Here is a 19,153-nt window from a genome sequence, read left to right on the forward strand (position 1 = left end):
CTGTGTAACTCCTTTCTGATACTATCCTGATACAAGTAAATACATACGACTTTACGAAAGTACGAGTAAATACATAATTAACGGACATAATTAAATACAAACCTGTCTGTGGCACTATTATGAACCAATGAACGTACTACGATAGACAAGGCAATGAATAACGATGACTGCACTTGACCTTCAGAATTTGATCTGAAAACATCTCTTGGTAAGCTAATACATAAAGTACAGTATTCTTTTTATCAGGAATATTTCTTCGAGGTTTTTTTTTTTTTTCTTTTTTTTCTTCCCTTTAGGGTAGAACGCGACTAGCAAACAATCCTTCAAAACACCACTTTAATTTTGCAAAAGTTTTCCTAAAATAGATCGAAATACGTTTATTTTCATCATAAAATTTATCGTATAGATAGTGTTAATTGATGTGTTAGTTTGCTATTCCGTAGTGAGCTACGTAAAACTTCCGTCTTTTAGCTTTCATGTGAATTTGCTTCCTAACACATCAAACTAATTTAATATCCGTATCTTGTAGAAATATTGGGTTACCCTTCCTTCACACGAGAATACGTGCATTTTTGCAATGGCTTTGTCTACACAAGAACGAATTACAATTCTTCGAATGCAAGGTTACGGTGATCTTTCTAGGTCATATGAGCAGACAGCTGTCTTCTTTAATGACACACACCCAAATCGTCAAAATATTTCAGCTTCCACTGTGCGAAAAACGGTCGTGCGATTCGAACAAATTGGCTCCGTGGAGGACCGACCTCATTCTGGCAGACCAAACTCAGCCACGGATTTGGACACAAGTATAACAATAATGCAATCATTTGTCGAAAATTGTCATGCTTCAAGAAAAGTAGTCTTGGAACATGACATGAGCCAGACATCCGTTCTTCGTATTTTGACTAATGCAAAGTGGCATCCATACAAAATTACTTTGACGCAACAATTAAATGACAATGATCCGGACCGGGGAATAGAGTTTTGTGATGAAATGATGCGCTTGTACGATGCTCATCCAACGTTCTTTGATCGCATTGTTTTCTCTGATGAGGCTACTTTTTAATTAGATAGGGAGGTGAATCGGCAGAATTGTCGTTACTGGGTTGATGAGAATCCTCATTGGATGCGTGAGACACATACTCAGTATACTCAAAAGTTAAACGTCTGGGCTGGTTTTTGCAGACGTGGGATAGTCGGTCCATTCTTTATCAATGGAAATTTAACTGCAGACGTGTATCTGAACTTTTTACGAGATGAAATCGTGCCCGCATGTAATAATTTGTATGATGGTAATTTAGAAACAGTTTGGTTCCAACATGACGGTGCCCAAGCTCATTATGCGTTTATTGTGAGACAAGAGCTTATTGTGAGATAGATATGCCTTTTTTATATTTCTTAGCTCTTTACTAACAGTTTTGAGCTGTGGGCTATGGTAAAATATTCGTAAAAAAACAGACGAATATTGGATTATTTTTGAACGTGACTGTACAATATGAATGAAAATTTGACCTATTTTTTTCTAGTGATCCGTATAGTTTGAGCAACCGGGATACATAGTAGCTCTTTATTATGTGTTGAGCTTGGAAAAATTCTGAAAGAAATTAGTATATTTTAAATTAATGTTAATAATTTTTGATATCCAATATTTGAATCGTAAGCTGTTAAGATTTATTATTGATAAATTTGTTATATAGTCCTTTGTAGTTTTGTTTTTGTTACAATAAATAGTAAAATTTTCCAATTTTATTTTCTTCTATTTTCAGTTCGAAAATATGTTTGTTTACATTTCTTTTCTTTCTGTGTGACTTATTATGACGATTTGTTACAATTTTCCAATTTCCTGGCCTACTTTACTACCCCAGTGCTGTGTAACTGTCCTTTCTGACACTATCCTGATATAAGTAAATACATACGACTTTACGTAAGTATGAGTAAATAATTAATTAACTGACAGTTAAATACAAACCTGTCTGTGGCACTACTATGAACCAATGATAGAAGGAATCATTTGTGATATTGAACTTACTACATTGTGGAGCTCCCTTTGGAAGTACATAAAGCTTTACCCAACGTGGGATGGTATTCAGTAAGTTATCGATGGCATTCTGACAGTGTGCCTAAGGTAATAGTTATTTGTTTGAGAGTCTGTGTCGCTGTTTATGTAATTGTAGTTTACGAGATACTAAATATGTTCTGTACGATACATTTTCTGAGATTGTTCGAACCAAGGCAAAGCTTGAATCCTATTTTGTCTCTTTCAGCTTGTGTTCAGTCCTATGGCATAGTATTGCCCTGTCACTCATAAATTTCTTGTTGTCCCGTAACAGTCAGGGTTGGAATTTTTTTTTTTTTTTTTTTTGAAAAAGTACAAAAACGTGTTTAAAACATGAAAAGTATGTTCAAAATGTTTAAAGCCTGTTTTAAAACACAGACGAAAAGAACATGTTTTAGACATTTTGAACAGTATAAAGCATGATTTTAAACATATTTCAAAATCGTGTAATAACTTATTTGTTAAGACTTTTTGCTCTTTACTTGCAACCGACCTTTTCATTTATTATATTCTGGTTAAGACCACTGTGTTGGGTACAGAATATTTCATATCACGACCCCCCTTTTATTACACCCTCTTGCCAATGACTCTCAAGTACTTTCTTAGTTGTAATAAGCTTTTTACGTAGATTTTAAAATCTACCTACTATGGAGATTTTACACAATCTATCAGTATACATGGTGAAACATAAGCCCTCACCACCCTTTTGCGTTGAGAACAGGTTGAGGGAGAATGCAGAAACTTGAAAGTGGTCTGACACATCAGATGGTGTTGTTAAGCATCATGGCGGCCATTTTTCATTGGTATTCAAAATTTTAAATGCAAATGGTGTCATGTTACATGTCTTAAAGCTAAACCTTTACCAGAAATACGCTTATGCGCATATTTTAGGCCTAAAGCAAGTCATTTCGGAGTTACTGGTTCTGAAAGTTTCCTAATTATGCTCTTAGGGGCTAAACTTGCGTTTCATGGAGGTGGGTGAGATTTTAGTTGCAAAATTTGATTACTATTTCAGAACACTGATGCTAATAAAATTATCTTAGAATAATAAATTTTCGAAAAGTAATTTTTGAAGCACACTTCATGTTGTGCTAACTTTAGAATATTTTCTGCAAGAATATTTTTTTTTTTCAATAATTCACTGAAGAAAAGTAATATTTGGGACGTTCAGGGCGCAATGGATCCAAGTTTATTTTCAGTCTTGCTCAGCAAATGAATTCTATTTAAAAACGTAAAATCTTGTCTAGAGTCCGAAATAAATGCAGCTAAAACCACGTGAAAAAGCGTGGGATAGTTTCATATGACAGCCGCTAGACAGGAGCGTCAGTGGGGCAAGAGGGCAGCCACCCCACCCCCACCCTGAAATTTCAGATTTTGGGGCAGTAAGGCAGTTTTAGAAACCTTTCGATAAGCAAAGTTCGACAGAACAAGTTTGAGGTTCTTACCCCGAATAAATACGGAGGAAATACAGATGATCAAAACTGGAAAGTTGCTCCAAATGATGTCCTTTTTTCTTTCCTTAAAACTCATGTTAAACAATTCCAAATTATACGGAGACTGGCAAGGTACATTCGCGAAGTGTCCCCTCAGGATTCGTGCAAAATTGATTCAAATGCAAAATTCTCCGTGGCCCAATCTGTATTGTACTCATTTTAGCGGCCCGTACCGGTAATTTGCATATTTATAGGCCTTCATATATCTGGAATTCATTCATACACTACCATGACCAACACTTTTACTTACATGCACCCGGCAACATTGCTATTCATCACGAACTGAATTGTCAGTTCTACGGCAGATTCTGGAAGTGCTCCCGTTTTGATTCAATGAACAGCAGTGTTGCCGGCTGCATGTAAGTAAAAGTTTTTATCACGATAATTTCAAAGTTTGTTTTTCAATGTTTCCAGGAATTGCACAATGTAGACAGATCCTTAACACACCTTTTGATGCACTGAAACCTCAGCACTGTTGCCAATTCAGAATGTTAATTTATGAAAACCACGCTTTCCCTAGTAACTCCTTACAGAGGCCTCATCGGATTAGTTATCGGTGAAAATGAAAAATTATTCTTTCCATTCCATAGTTTCCAAGCTACTCCAAGTATACAAACCGAAAATTAACGACAGAACATCTATACATGTGAGTTATGTGTCAATTTACGTGTCTTGTAAAAAAAAATTATTTACAACTTTGGTTACATCTGGCAACACTGTGTGGTTCCTAGTTTAAAAATATATGCATGAACAAGGCTTCATTTTGGTATAACCATTATTTGTGTACCGCTTCCGGTTCAAAATTTCTACTATCCCAAACTCTGGGTTGCATTGTATATTGGACACCCTGTAGTTTCAGTAATAAACTTAGTAGCACTGATAACACATATTCACAAATTTCAACTTTCAAAAATATGCAGAGATAAAACAATCCAATCCTTACTAAATCAAACATCCTGAAAACGAAAATGCAGTCAGTTTTTTTTTTTTTTTTCATATCTCCCTCAGATTTTCTGTGATAATGATTATAGGATAATGATGATAAAGAAGTAAATGTAATTTGAGATATAAAATAAAAAGTGTTTATGAAGATAAATACTTAGTTTTAATGAAAGAAATACATGTATGTGATATTAAACTTTCAAACACATCATTTACAAACTTGTATGTATTATCGTTATCACGTATTCATATACAAGGTGTTCCGGGAAAAGCAGACAAACTTCGCGTATGTTCTCAGAAGAAAAAATTTACAACTTTGGTTGAAACCACTTAGTTACGGAGATATAGATAATAAAAAGGGTAAGAGGAATGACCAATTCCAGTAATAACTTTTAATTACCTCTCTCTCCGTAGTTAAGCGTATCCGACCAAAGTTGCAGAAAAACATTTTTCTTGTATTGAGATCCTGAACACATATGATAAGTTTGTCAGTTTATCCTCGGAACGTCCTGTATGTTTACTTATAAGCTTGATTAAGAAAAATGATTAACGGCAAAGATAGTTTCGAAACATCTTTACGTTTCTATGTTGTGGAGTCCTCTTTCAGGAGGAACTAACAGTAATCTCTCTATGGACGGGTCCCATTTCCCTTTATACCGCTTTTCCATCTACAGAATGTTCTGATAAAAACCCTCACCCTGTTCATTGCTTATAGCAGCAAATTTTTCAAAGCAATAACTAAAATGGAAATGTAGACAATGAATTAATTTTAAAATACATATTTCACTCTTGTGCCTCGTAATTTTTTAAAGAAGGTTCTTTACAGCAGGGCGTAAAATTTCCGGTCGCCACTGGCGACTAGAAATTTGAAGCTGGCGACCAGTGTTCAATAGGAATGGTTTCTGCTTAAACTTATAGAGCTCCGCAGTTTCTGTTTCACATGAAAATAATTGTCACCAAGTGTGAGAAAACACGGAATGTGAAGTCTTCACAACGGACATGGAAAGTGAAATCTTCACAACGCTGTAATTTGCCCCTCCCTTCCCATCATCAATCGAAATGGTTTGCCTCCTGGAGCGTCAACGAGAGAGAAGTAATCTCTTCCTTTGTCAAACCAAATGCCATGGGGAGGGGAGATACTGGCGACCATCATTTTTGGATTGACGAGTGCGTCTGACTTTGAAATTTTGTCCCCTGCTTTACATTATTCCATAGTTTTCTTCTCTTCTTAGATGTCGAAATCTAGTTTCTTGACCAAACTTGGCAGAGAAATGTAAACTATCAAGAAACAAGCTTAAATACAATTTAAAATGCTTCCGTCCATAAAGGCGACCGCAGTGGCCAAAAACCTGATTGATCGGAATAAGCCATAACAATGTGTTACAAGTTTGAAAATTTCATTTTATTTGTAAAACGGGTAAAGGGATGAGAAACAAAAACACATTAACCGACATCGGGAGGAAGTAGACATCTATTTCAGGGTATGCTTATCATGGCCGCCATCTTGTATCTCGCTCGACCTTTTTAAATAGGTAGGGAGTCATGTAATTTATCAAATTGGGCTAGAATTTTACGAGAAATACAATGGTGAAGTCTATGTTTCTATAAGTGTATATTTCTAAGACAATGAAATACACATTGATATGAGTTCGTTGGTTCAAAGATTTCTTAACAGCTGTATCTTTTTGAAAAGAATTCAAGTTAGTCAAACTTAATGTTCGTTGATGATGTAGGTAGTTATGAAAGGTATAATCAGCTTGAAATCGTTATCGACTGCAGACAAAATGATATGGTACGTCTGTAGACTGCAGACAAAATGATACGATCACAAACTTTAAGGAACTGATGGGCGATAGATGACATATTTTTCATTGGATTATTCGAGTTTGAAGGCAAACCTTCATAAGCATCCACCTATTCAGTATGCACTAGTATATATTCTGTTTTCCTGACTTGATATTTAAAAAAAAATCCACGGGATTTTTCGCAGGACAGAGGACATTTGTCCTCTGCTTTTGTATTTTTAATATAGCTATAATAAGAGAAAGGATATGCAAAGAAGTCGCACTGAGGCTGATTTATTTAATACCATCTTGGTATTCACGGTAGCATCACATGACATAATCAGTAAGAACGCCAGGAACTTTTATTTAGTGGGGTATTCAAAATAAAAGAGGGTGTGCACAGAGAATAATAATATACATTTTTAGACAAACTTAAAGAAGACAATATTTTTACGCCCAGGATTGTGTGTAACGAAATTTGGAGGAGTGTTAGAAATGTGCAGAATAATCCCTGGATATAATATCTATTAGTACAACGAAGTTGCAAACATAAAAATATAAAGAAACTACTGCAGCATTAAATTTAGAAAATATTTGCTTATGCCCGGAAACTTATACCCTGGCCGATGAACGATGATTTCTGACAGCTTTGCACAAGGCCAAGGCGAGCGAGCAGAAGACAGCAAGGCAACCAACCTTAGGCTCGGAACCTGTCGGGTCTCCATGGTAATCACCACACATTGCCAAACTTTTACTAACCCTCAACGAGGAAGCAGACGATACTCCCCTTGCACGAGAAGCACATTGCAACACCGCACTCCTCAGTCGTCCTCGCGAGATGAGCTGTCAGAAATCACCGTTCGCCGGCCAGGGTATAATACAAACTATTCATTTACTTGTTAGGGAGAGGCTATACCCTCCCATGTAGAGTCCACGGGTGCAATATGTTGTGAGTACTTGACAACCGAGAGTAGTAGAGTCATCTTAACGGTACCATACCCACTTGGCCGGAGGCTCCGCAAGCAGAATGACATTATTAATTACATGTATTAGAAGTAAATTTTAGTCATAGGGACCACAACGCACTTGTTTGCTCTGGAGCCTAATATGCCGTTAAAAATACATTGGAGAGTAGGTTAGATTAGAGTAGAGTAAACAGCACTAGCGCGGGGCCCGATTGGGAGCAATCTGTCCAATCGGCTTAAGGCCGGCCCTGCTTCCAACAAATCATTATATTTGGATAAAAATTTATTAGTTATTCTGTTACATAGCTTCCAACGCTTCTCAAAATCACCTTTGATAGCACTTAAAGTCACTTTCACACTGCGAAGAACATGTACAGAAAGGGTTTCCATTCCATATTTGTTCACAACGTAATTATAAAGTGCTTCGTTTGATGCTTTGGAACGCAACAACTCGTACAGGTCCTTCCGTGTCACGACGAACATGTCCGGCTCTCTACACCTATCTTTGAAAATAAGATAAATATAAAAATGGGCAGTAGATTACAACTGCATTTCGAAATACATATATCAAACGAAAAATCTCGCTACAGATATGGACGTACATTTTTAAATGTCAATTTGAATTTCCAATAGCAATTCTTTTACTACGTAATTACTTCCATTCTCTAGAGATACTTCTACAGAAAAGCAATATCAACCAATCAAACAAAACTTTAGTCAAACAGCAAGTGCTATGCATACATTTACTCATAGCTTATTTCGCGAACGTTCCTTGCCTTTTCCATGTATAATTTAACCACAAACCTTACGTTCATACCACCCCAAATTCAGCGCACTGCAAAACAGATAATGAACTATCGACTTTGACGTGCTGCTTCCACTATTACAGGCTGTTATCCATGTTTACTGGTACACAGCAAGAAATCTTGGTTATCACTTAAAACAACTGTGCTGTTTAAATGTACATTATACATAGTTGCAAAAACTACTTTTTTCCAGTCAGATTCTGCTTCTGGCCCACAGTGCATTGTGGCGTTTCGCGGCTGGTCTGTCGACCTCACTCATATGTACGAGGGCACCGTCGTATACTCTCGCCCTGGGCGCTGATTTTCCACGGCACGGCACTGTCAACGACGCTGTGTTATCTAAATTTTCATTTTTCCTTTGTTCTACATGAGAAATGGGGAATGGTAAGGAAAGGCAAAAACATGGGAAATGTTTTCAATTCAATTTATACGAAATATCACTGTGTACTTCATTCGAAATATATTTATTAATTAACTTAAAAGTTTTAACTTAATATACGTTTAAATTAATTACATTTGTTTCAATTTCGAATTAAAAAATATACTTGAAGCTACCTGAAGCTTCACTGTGCCTTGCTTAAATAATTATATACACACACAATACTAACACGCTTCTATCAAAAGAAAAAATTACAAACTTGCTCATAAGCTCCTGGGGGGAAGAAAATCACACGCCCACACACACACATTCACGTCTATTAAAAAAGAAGCTTCCAAACCTGCACAACAAAATTAAATATCAAAAGAAATGTTCCTACTACTGTAATACCAATAGCAACTGTTTGCCTTGCGGCTCTGTCCGTTACATGTCTCCCCAACACAATCTCAATCACTGCATTAATGATATATTGTCCATCCAGATAAAAACAGGGGATTACGTTAATGACGCCTAGCCCGGCAGAAAAAGTCACGATGTGCTTGCACAAAATTACGGCTGCGTCTGGTAGAGACGATGGAATGAAATAAATAGGAACATAATCACTAACACTAACTGTTTTGTACACTTCCGCTGGATGTCCTAGAAACAGAACAACCTTTCCCTTTGCACGCTCTATTTGAACAAGTTTCGTGGAGTTCTCTAGTGAAGGTCTTATACAATGAAGCCCCGATGGACAATCCAGTGCTGACATACACAATAAAGGCGATCGCTCGGCTACTGTCCTGGCTGGCAAACAAGAATATTCCGGCATTTCCAGAGTTCCCTCTTCTCCTTCAACATACTCAAAACAAAGATGATCTGGACTATTAACACTGCAACACTCAATTGCACCGTGAGGCATCTGTCGAACTGTAAAAGCAGAAACATGTAAAACACATTACAGAAATACAAATGTTGGATTATACAGTAAATTACAGAATGTCATAGAAAAATATACATACACCAATGAACTTTGTGCTGAAATCCGTCATGGGAAGTAGTACAAGGATGTGGAATTTCGTTATCATCATAGATAAAGCTTTCCACTTTCTCAATATGGGACTTTCATAGACACTTATTGACTACATGGAGTATACGACATTTTTCCTTATCTTTCCCTAGTAACGTTCACCATATCTTACACAACTGAACAAGTTTGTGGTTATACAAGTTATTCTCGTATGACCATGAATATAACCAAATGTAGCATAACAAGAAAAGTCACGTCCGGTGGACTTCATTAACCAACGATGGAAAGTTTCCGTGAAGAATTAGGGTGATTTTCTTAATAACCTAATAAAGTCATTACTTTTCTGTATGGACTGGGTGAGAGTTCAGGCACTTCTTCACAACTATTAGTCCAATATATTTATACCTAGTAATTTTATAAATATTTCCAGAGATTTTAACCGCCGTCTGATTATGATGGGTATGAGTGAGTTATGCCATCTGGGTACCGTAGGTGAAGTGGGTCCCTGAACTGTTCATTTCACAGTGAGACTGTATAACGATGGAATGGGGCAATTACGAGAATCGTGTTGCCCACATAAGGTGGACATGCCACCACCCTGAAACCCCTGCAAATCAGTGAAGAGTTGTCTATCGTGCCATCCAGCGTTAGGGAAGTGTCAAGACCGGCAGTGAGAACACCACAGGCAATTAAAGCTATAGCTGCAAGAATTCGGTGTAAAATCCCGTCAGAACTCAATCAGTGATGTCCAATGAGATGTCCATCTCGAGATCATGTCATGAGTGCTCAATCAGGACCTGAAACTCAAAGTCTACAAACAACGTACAGGTCATTGCTGATTTGATGCATTAGCTAAGCAGAGAGTGGTGAAAAGCCAAACATCTCAAGCGTTACATAGGAAATGGTCACAGAACAATTTTCTCACAGCTGAGCAGTCCTTTAATGCTCAAAATGACCGTATGTACGCATCATTAATGCAAGCTGCTGAACGTGTTTTCAGGGTGTAAAGGTTTCTTCACTCAGCATCAGTCATATTCTCATGAGGTGTGAGCTTCAACGGCACAACACGGCTTTATTTTTGTGAACAAGGAGTGAAAACATTGGCTGCTGTATCAATAAAGGAAGACATAAAGGAAAGGAAAAAAATGTCTTATCAGTGAATACACTCTCTCATTCGTTCACCGTTCAATCACAATTAAAATTTACAAGCATTTTCACATTTAAAAATTTACAAGGAGCTAATTTAGCTAAGTTTCATACATCACAAGGCCAATTGGTTGAAACTGATCAACATAAAAAAAGATAAAATCATAGAAAAATAACAAAAAAAATAATAATACCATAGAAAAATAACAAAAAAAAAGATTAAAAAATAAACTAACAACACAAATACAAAAAACGAAGGTTCACCTCCCAATATAAATATTCTCTTCAGTTGAGTTCTGAAGTTTCGTTTAGAAGTAAAAATGTTAAGATCTGTTGAAACAGTTTTGTAATCGTGCGCTAGTCTGTAAAACAAGGAGCCCTTAACAATTGATAACCTAGGTGTCTCGTAAGCTAGCAAATTAAGGGAGCGAGTTCGCTGCGGAGGAACCCGAAAGTTAATCCGCGATAGTAACAACTCAGAATCAATTTTACCATTGATAATCTTACATAGATAAAGCGGCACAGCGTCGTTTTCAGAGGTACACAGTTTCATTAAAGATATTAATTTCAGTCTCGAGTAATTACTTAACACAGGAATTCTAAATCTAATTATGGCAAGAAAGAAGTTTAAAACCGAATCAACGCGAGATAGATTAGTAGGTACTGATCTGTCAAGATCAGAGTGAACAATATTCAAGGATCGGAGAATGAAAGCCTTAGAAAACATCGTAACGGCAGAGAGACCTTGTATTTCAGGAAATCCAAAAACTACACCAAGTAGTTTCATAGCTCTGGATGAGGTCGATATGATGTGATGCGCAAAGAAGAGTTTCTCATCAAAGACAACATCTAGATTTTTTTCAGAGGAAACACGTTTGATGGGCACATCGTTAACATCTTGCGAAATACATTCTTTTTTTTAAAGAGATAAAAAGTGCAGAACATTTGTTGGGGTTTAAAGACAGATTTCAGGTAGAGCACCAGTTACTTAACATATCTATGTCAGCTTGCAGTGAATGCATCGCCTACAGAAGTAATGACTCTAAAGAGTTTACAGTCATCAGCGAAAAGCAAAATATTTGTTGAAGACGATGAAAAGATGCTAGATAAGTCATCAATGTACAGTAAAAACAAGGGTGGACCCAACACACTCCGGATAAGACAGGACTATACTGAGATAGTGATCCAGGAAGAAATGAAATGAAATATTTAATTTTTACGTCCCACGCTTATGCCGGTTAGGCTAAAGGAGACGGTGATGATGAGAGATGAGTGAAATGGTAGAATGAAGAAAGTGGGAGGAAACGGGAGAACCCCGAGCAAACCTACGAGCACGGTGTTTGTCCACCACAAAGTCCACACGGTGCGAGCTAGGATCGAACCAGGGACTCCAAGCACCAGAAGTGAACGCTCTACCACTGAGCCACCGCGCCCCCATGATCCAGGAAGAGTAACGCGCTGTTCTCTCCCTAAGAGGTAACAATCTATGAAAGAGAGAATCTTGCAATGAATGCTATATCTATTAGAGAGTTTGTAATGAAGCAACTTGGTGTTTATGGTATCAAAGGCCTTAGATATATCAAAGTATACTACATCAAGCTGAGAGCCTTGATTGCTTGGGCCGCCTGAGTGACTAACTCTGATAATAAGAAATGAACGTCCAGGAAACAATACTGAGAGCTGCTCCAAACAGGTTTGACAAAGCTGAATAATCTGTCTTTTATTATTTTTTCTCAGGGAATAAGAGAAATTGGTGTATAGGATGAAACTTGTTTTCTATCTCCACACTTGCAGATGGATATATATATTGGCAGCCTCCACAAATTGGGAAAGGTACCTTCTGAAAAACACCTGTTGAAAAATAACGACGGAGTGAGCGAGTGAGTGAGTGTCCTGTGCTACAAAGGAATATTGTGCTAATATCATCAGGACCAGAAGAACGGTGAGAAGATAGTGAGGAAATAATTGATTTCACTTCATCACGGGAGATAGTAATTGTAGTTAATGAGTGCGAATACACAGGTTGGATCTTAGGTAAAGAGGGGAGGGAGTGCCAAGCTTAGAAAAGCTATTACAAAAATGCCCATTGAAGGCAATAGGTTTGTAATTCCCCTCAAAACTATTTGAGTTGTTGTCGACTTCTTTAGGGATACGGGGACGTTGCCTGCTGGAATTTATGAGTCCAGAAGCTGTTCGGTTCAGAAGTGAATTAACATGATAGGTTTTCCAAATATTTCGTATATTTCATACGGAGGAGATATTTTGAGTGCCGTCTAATATTACAAAAAGACCTATACGTGTGTTCGCTCGGAAACTGCTTTCACAGCAAACAAGCACGCTGTTTATTTCGAAGAACTGAACTTCTGCATCAATCCACGGAGGGAACTGAACCGATCGTTTCAGTTTACGCGGGACAAAGTCATTAACAATCTAAGCAATAATATCCGTAAATAACGAGACAGCATTATTTAATATGCACCAGGGAATTAAGTCAAGGGCACGATTTATACTGTCCCACGGTGCCTTCTTCCATAATCAAATAAACTGTTTAGACTCAAATTTATTATGATTCGATGACGGCCTAGGTGAAAGAATATCAACGTCTAAAGATTCATGGTCAGATGAAATAAATTTACATGTGGAGTGATGACAAGATCATTTAGAGAGGAGGCCACATAATCAAGAATATTCTCCCGACGAGTAGAAATTACGTTAAATTGACTGACCCCTAAATCATGTATAAACATGTCTAAAAACTAATAATCACTAAGGCATTTACCTATCCCGTCCTAGGGTCAATCCAACCTATTGATAGATTAAAATCACCAAAAGGGCTGTATCACTTTTGTTAAGGGCTGTAAGAACAGAATCCCTATAATTCTCGAGCACAGACATAGGAGAACTTCTGTGGTCTATAATAACAACCAATCAAATATTCACAGTTAGTAGCAAGATCACTGCGTAATTTACACTTCTATTTGATATTTACACAAATCATCACGCCTCCAACACATCTTCCTCGATCATTTCTATAAATGTTGAAATATGAGGCTATAGGTAATTCACTGTTATCTACACTTTCATTTAACTAGGTTTCAGTAAAAACCAAGCAGTCATAACTAGTTAATTCACCTATATGTACGGGCACGAGTTTTTCGCACTAATTTTCAAGAATTTGAAAATTTCGCTTTTCATTTTTCGCGTTTTGTTGCATTTTCCAAATAAAGTTTCGCATTTTGTAGCTCTTGTGGAAAAGATATTCCCTAACATTTTGACAACTGTTCCTTTTATTCATAGATCACTACAGAAATAAACTACCAATTACTTAAAAACAAAATACACTGAATATGTCACTTGACACTGTAAATTTCACTTCATATTTTTTAAAAATCAAACTAAAGGAAAATCAAGAAACTACATATTATGAATAGAAAAGTTTTGCTGTCTTCTGAAAGCACATTGGCACAAGTTACATTCAAGCATTAAACATGTTACATGTTTCTACATTTTTTCTCCTTCATTGTTGTACGTTTGTCACTTATCGCCAGTCCATACTTGAAAAAAAGCTCTCTCAATCGCCAATGTTTGTGGACCATACCAGTGCCTTGCACGGGCCGGGCGCGCCCGGTTCGGCCCGGAGTGTGCCCGGCCTGGCCCTGCCCGTTTCAAACTGGACCGGGCCGGGCACATTCCGTGACGGACACTAATGCTATAGGGCCGAACCGGGCACATGTATTTCCGGGCCGGCCCGGACACTCTGACAGACGGATCGGAAACTACTATTAGCCTATGCTAATCGTAGTGCGTTTGGGAAGCTGACTCTTTACTCAAGACTGCAAAATACTGTACTACTACTACTACTATTACTACTTCTACTACTAATACTACTACTTCTACTATTACTACTACGACCACTGCTAATACTACTACAAGTGCTACGACTTCGCGTCAGAGTTGACATGTCTGGTGGTAGCGAATTTACCTTCTAAGTACAGAATAAAATGGAGAAATGCTAGTTATTATGGCCGGTCTGCGTAAAATGTGAACCGATGCTTGATCTACGAGGGACAACAGTAGCTCAGTAGAAAAAACACATCTGGTGCTAGAGGTCGTCGGATCAATCCCTGCTCGTGCTACGTGAGCTTTCTGGTGGACAAACACCATGTGTGTGGGAGTTCCCGGGGTGGTCCCGCTTCCTCCCACTGTTTTCATTCCATCAATTCATCCCATCATCATCCATACGCCCTGAGCCGTAGTTACCTAAAGAACGTATGGTAAAGTCAAGTACTTGACCTACTAAGTAGAATTTGGTACGCTGCCATTAAACCACGGAGGCCAAAACCGTGAACTGGCGTGCTCATAAGATCAGCGCAATTTGTAGTAATGTTCAATTAGCAAGGGAAATACCAAATGGTGTTACATGTTCCTGTATTGTTTATAGTATGATACTACAAATATCACAAAATATAATGATCAAATAAATCACCAAGACGCCAGGGTCGATTAGGTGTTCCTGAAACGGTGGCTTAGTGGTTCAGCGTTCACCTCTGGTGCATGGGGTCCCTGGTTCGATCCCAGCTCTCGCCAAGTGAACTTTGTGGTGGACAAACACCGTGTGGGAGGGGGGTTCTCGGCGTTCTCCCGTTTCCTCCCACTTTATTCATTCACCATTTCTCCTTTAGCCTAGCCGGCATAACTGTGGGACGTATGACAGATTTCATTTTCATTGCTTTGTTTACGTATTACTAGTAATAGCAGTAGTGGTATTCGCTGTCGTATTAGTACAGTAATAAGTAGTAGCAGTAGTGTTAATAGTAATAGTAGTAGCAGTGGCAGCAATAATGGAATTAGCACTAGCAGTCGTAATCGTAATAGTAGTATTAGCAGTAGTATACAACGGTACATTGTATATCTGTATTATAAATCTTTATTACTTTGTAATTTTGGACCATAAGATATTCTAAATATGTACTAGGCTGGCTGATTTTACTATCAGAAGAAGAGAAAGAAAAAGAAATGGTGTATTGATATAATGTTAATATATAAAAAGAAAAGATATTCAAATGTTTTAAATAATAAGATTTTGGAACGTCGTTGTCAAGGACAACAAAATATAAATAAATGGGATTATGGCAGATGAGTGAGTTTGTGTTTTAGTGGCTCAATTAATTTAATAAAAGCGAAACGTTCTAAAATTTGGTGCCGGAACCTTGGGATAGGAAAAGTGAAAGTGTATCGTTCGAAGTATAGTAAAACGAGCACCATTGAGCCTCACATTGATTTCACTATTTTAAGAAGTGGAAAACTAATACACAGAAAAAAACATGAGTACTACGAATAGTGAAGCGACGGATACCCAAATGGTTCAGGCCGAAAGGAATGCTCCAGAAAACTTAATGGATGTTCTAAGAGGGATATCACAACAAATTAAGGACCAAGCTCAGCATTTTGATGAAAAGCTTGAGCAGTTGCAGAAATGTAACGACGGAAAATAGGACCAAATACAGGAACAATTAAATCAGGTGATGGAAAAGATAGTGCAGAGATTCCCCGAGGTCCAGGACTCTGTAGGCATTACAGAAACCACGGAGAAAGCAAACTTTGAATCTACGTTAGAGGAATTTACGGAGTTTTCACAAAAGCATACTGCCGTATTGGTTGAAACAGACTATCCTAACTTTTCCTTTCAGCCGCACACTTTTGATTGTCTTATGGATGCTGCGTGTAATGGTGATTTTGGTATGCATCAAAGTGAAAAGTTACGACCGTTTTCGTCTAGTGAATGCTATTGATTACTTGTATTCACAATATATTCAACATGATATTAATTCTGGAAATGAGGTAATGGTAATAGAACCGTTTGATGATATGTACATGGCATTAGCAAGAAGAAAGTTGATTCCAGTATCTGTGAAATTTAGAAAGAAGATGTGTGTTCCCACCAGTGTTTGTATTGATTGGCCGATTGAATTGAATCTGTTGAATTGTTCATTCAACGAAAATATCAAAATGATGTTAGTAAACAATCCGATGATGTTTTCACCAAACGTGATGCAGTGCATTGACTTTAATAATCTAAGCATGATATTGCAAAGTTTTGAAAATCCATCAATGGTGCAATACAGTGCTAGCTTGAATCAAACTAACCTTAGAAATCAAGTTCGATGTGTCCATGTGAGACTAAAGTGTGATCCCAATGTAAAAGGTGATGTTAAATCCATATGTACCGGTAATGTAACAGAGCCTAACTACAGAAGAAACAGAAACCATGGCAGGACAGACTACCGTGGATGTCATGTAAAGGACAAATATAGATCCATTAGGAGGCACGATATTTCACCTTCAGTGAAACGAAGAAGAACTGAACCTAGTGTTACCGGTAAGATAACCGAACCTAACCTTAGTAGTGACGGTAAATGGGATTGTGTGACTCGACCTAATACTAGTGTAGTAAGATTACGTTCACCTAAGAAGCATGTAAGCATTAGATCTAATCACGTTCGATGGAGACTTCGTAGAAATCCCATAGATGAAAATTCTCAAAGTAAGAAACAAAGAACTGTAGATGTAAATAACGCGCAAGACTGCATTCCGGTTTATGACTTTCAATGCAACCGAAACAAATTCATTGGTCATGTAACTTAACCTAATGTAGGGACGTCCGAAAGGATATATCAATTGATTTTTAATATGCCCACATATGTCTTAATGTTATGTGTTTTCTTTGATATTTGTATTATCAATCACATTATTCGTGTTCCATGTTATTGAAGTATATTTAAAAGCATCTTTGTAATGCTAGGATATATATTGAAGTTAATAATTTATGTTTTCTATAAGGAATTTGTATTTTAAATAGAGATGCAAAAAAGCCGGCTTTTTTGAATCGATGGTTTTTTTCACATAAAAAGCCGGCTTTTTTGGGAAAAAAACGAGAATTTTGGAAATTTTGGCTTTTTTCAACTTCATGATTTTTCTATCTAAATAGCTTTCTTATAGTATATTCTATAGTTAGATAAGAATTACATGACCTGAATGTGATATTTCGCTCTGAAATTCACCATCAAGATGGATGGAGCACATGTTTTACGAATTAAAGCTAACATGAAGAATGTAGTATTTGAGAGTAATTTTAGAGGCTTTTTAACTTTATTTTAACTTTTGAGTTATCGACATCTTTTTTCTTCTCTAGTTTGTCATCCGTGTTTCATTTCTAAGAGCTTTTAGTACTCTAGCTTCTAGCGCAAAAGTTAAACTTGCCCGTTTTTCTATTTATCCGTCAAAGCGTACGTTTTTCAATATATCCGTCAAACCGTACTTTCACATTTCTGTTATACTGTAGCTGTGAAGTGATTTAGCAATAATTTTCCGGACACAACCTTGAATACCAATTTATACAAATAATCAGTAGCGGATTTAGAAAAGTACTTTAGGAGGGTTTTTTCTGATTGTTTCGTTTCCTAAAAAGTCCTAATTTTATTTGGGAAGTGCTTGAAGTTTATGAGTACAGGCATAACTAATATTTCGTTTCGTTTATATGTTTAGCAATAATCTTCCGGATACAACTTTAAAAATCATTTTATACTGAGAATCAGTGGCGGATTTAGAAAAGTATTTTGGGAAGGGTTTCTTACTAATGTTTAGTTTTTTTTAAAACATTCGTAATTTTTATTTGACGGGAGCTTAAAGTTTATGAGTAAAGGCATAAATAATAGATATTTCGTTTGTTGCAGACATTCCGTAACTTTGGGGAACGGGCTTCAGTCCGAAAGACCGCCCCCCTAACCTTCGCAAAACCGTCACTGCTGGTAATTAGTAATAATAACGATTTAAAAACAATAAAAAAGGAAGTCGCCCAGGTCACAGTACACGCACTATTTCTACATTCACAGATGGAATGAAGAAAAGCTTTGTCAGAATGGTCGAATGGTGGTTGAATCCCGGACTTCCCGATAGAAGCGCAAAAGCTAATCACTCAGTCATGTTTGTTGTGCAGTTGTATTTAGCTTAACTTAAATATATTCCGTAGTCTTTTTTTTTGGGGGGGGGGAGAGTTCCGTAATGATATGTTGAATCCCTCTTGTTAAAAATTCAGAAAACTTGAGGATTGGGTAAACCACAAAAATAAAAAGACTGAAAAATGCGAATCGTGTGAACATGGTAACGTTTCCAGATATCAAACCACCTGCAATAGTTTTATTTCCCTTTCACCTTTTAATCAAGGTGTCCCATGTTCAATTCTCGGTCGAACCACAAACCTTCTTTCATGCGTAACCCAAGTAGCGGTTCGGATGTCAGTTTAAGCGAAAGTCTTCTCCTTGATAACCTCGGTATTTCGTAAGGATGTTAAGCCTAAATATACGAAACAAACCAAATTGTATATTTCTGCATGCCTAAATGCGTGTTGTTTTATAAAGAAGCCAATATTGCTTAAATATATTGATAGAAATTGGCAAAATATATCGATTGCCTACGTAGCTTCCAACATTAGCTTGGATTGGACTTTCAATGATATCTACATACTAAATTTGTAATTTAATACCTCAGTTTTAGCGTACTGATTATGGTACGTT

General features: G+C 37.1%; 1 protein-coding gene across 1 annotated transcript in view; it reads right to left on the bottom strand.

Moving 5' to 3' along the window:
• Positions 1-8,494: 8,494 nt before the first annotated feature.
• Positions 8,495-19,153, bottom strand: part of S2P (membrane-bound transcription factor site-2 protease) — a 41,180-nt gene continuing 30,521 nt past the window's right edge. Inside the window, exon 6 of the mRNA XM_081729292.1 lies at positions 8,495-9,334. Coding sequence (XP_081585418.1) covers positions 8,745-9,334 — 590 coding nt within the window. The 3' untranslated portion in view covers positions 8,495-8,744. The remainder of the gene's footprint in view (positions 9,335-19,153) is intronic.

Source organism: Thermobia domestica, chromosome 1 (assembly GCF_964235325.1).
Source record: "Thermobia domestica chromosome 1, izTheDome1.hap1.1, whole genome shotgun sequence".
Lineage (NCBI taxonomy): Eukaryota > Metazoa > Arthropoda > Insecta > Zygentoma > Lepismatidae > Thermobia > Thermobia domestica.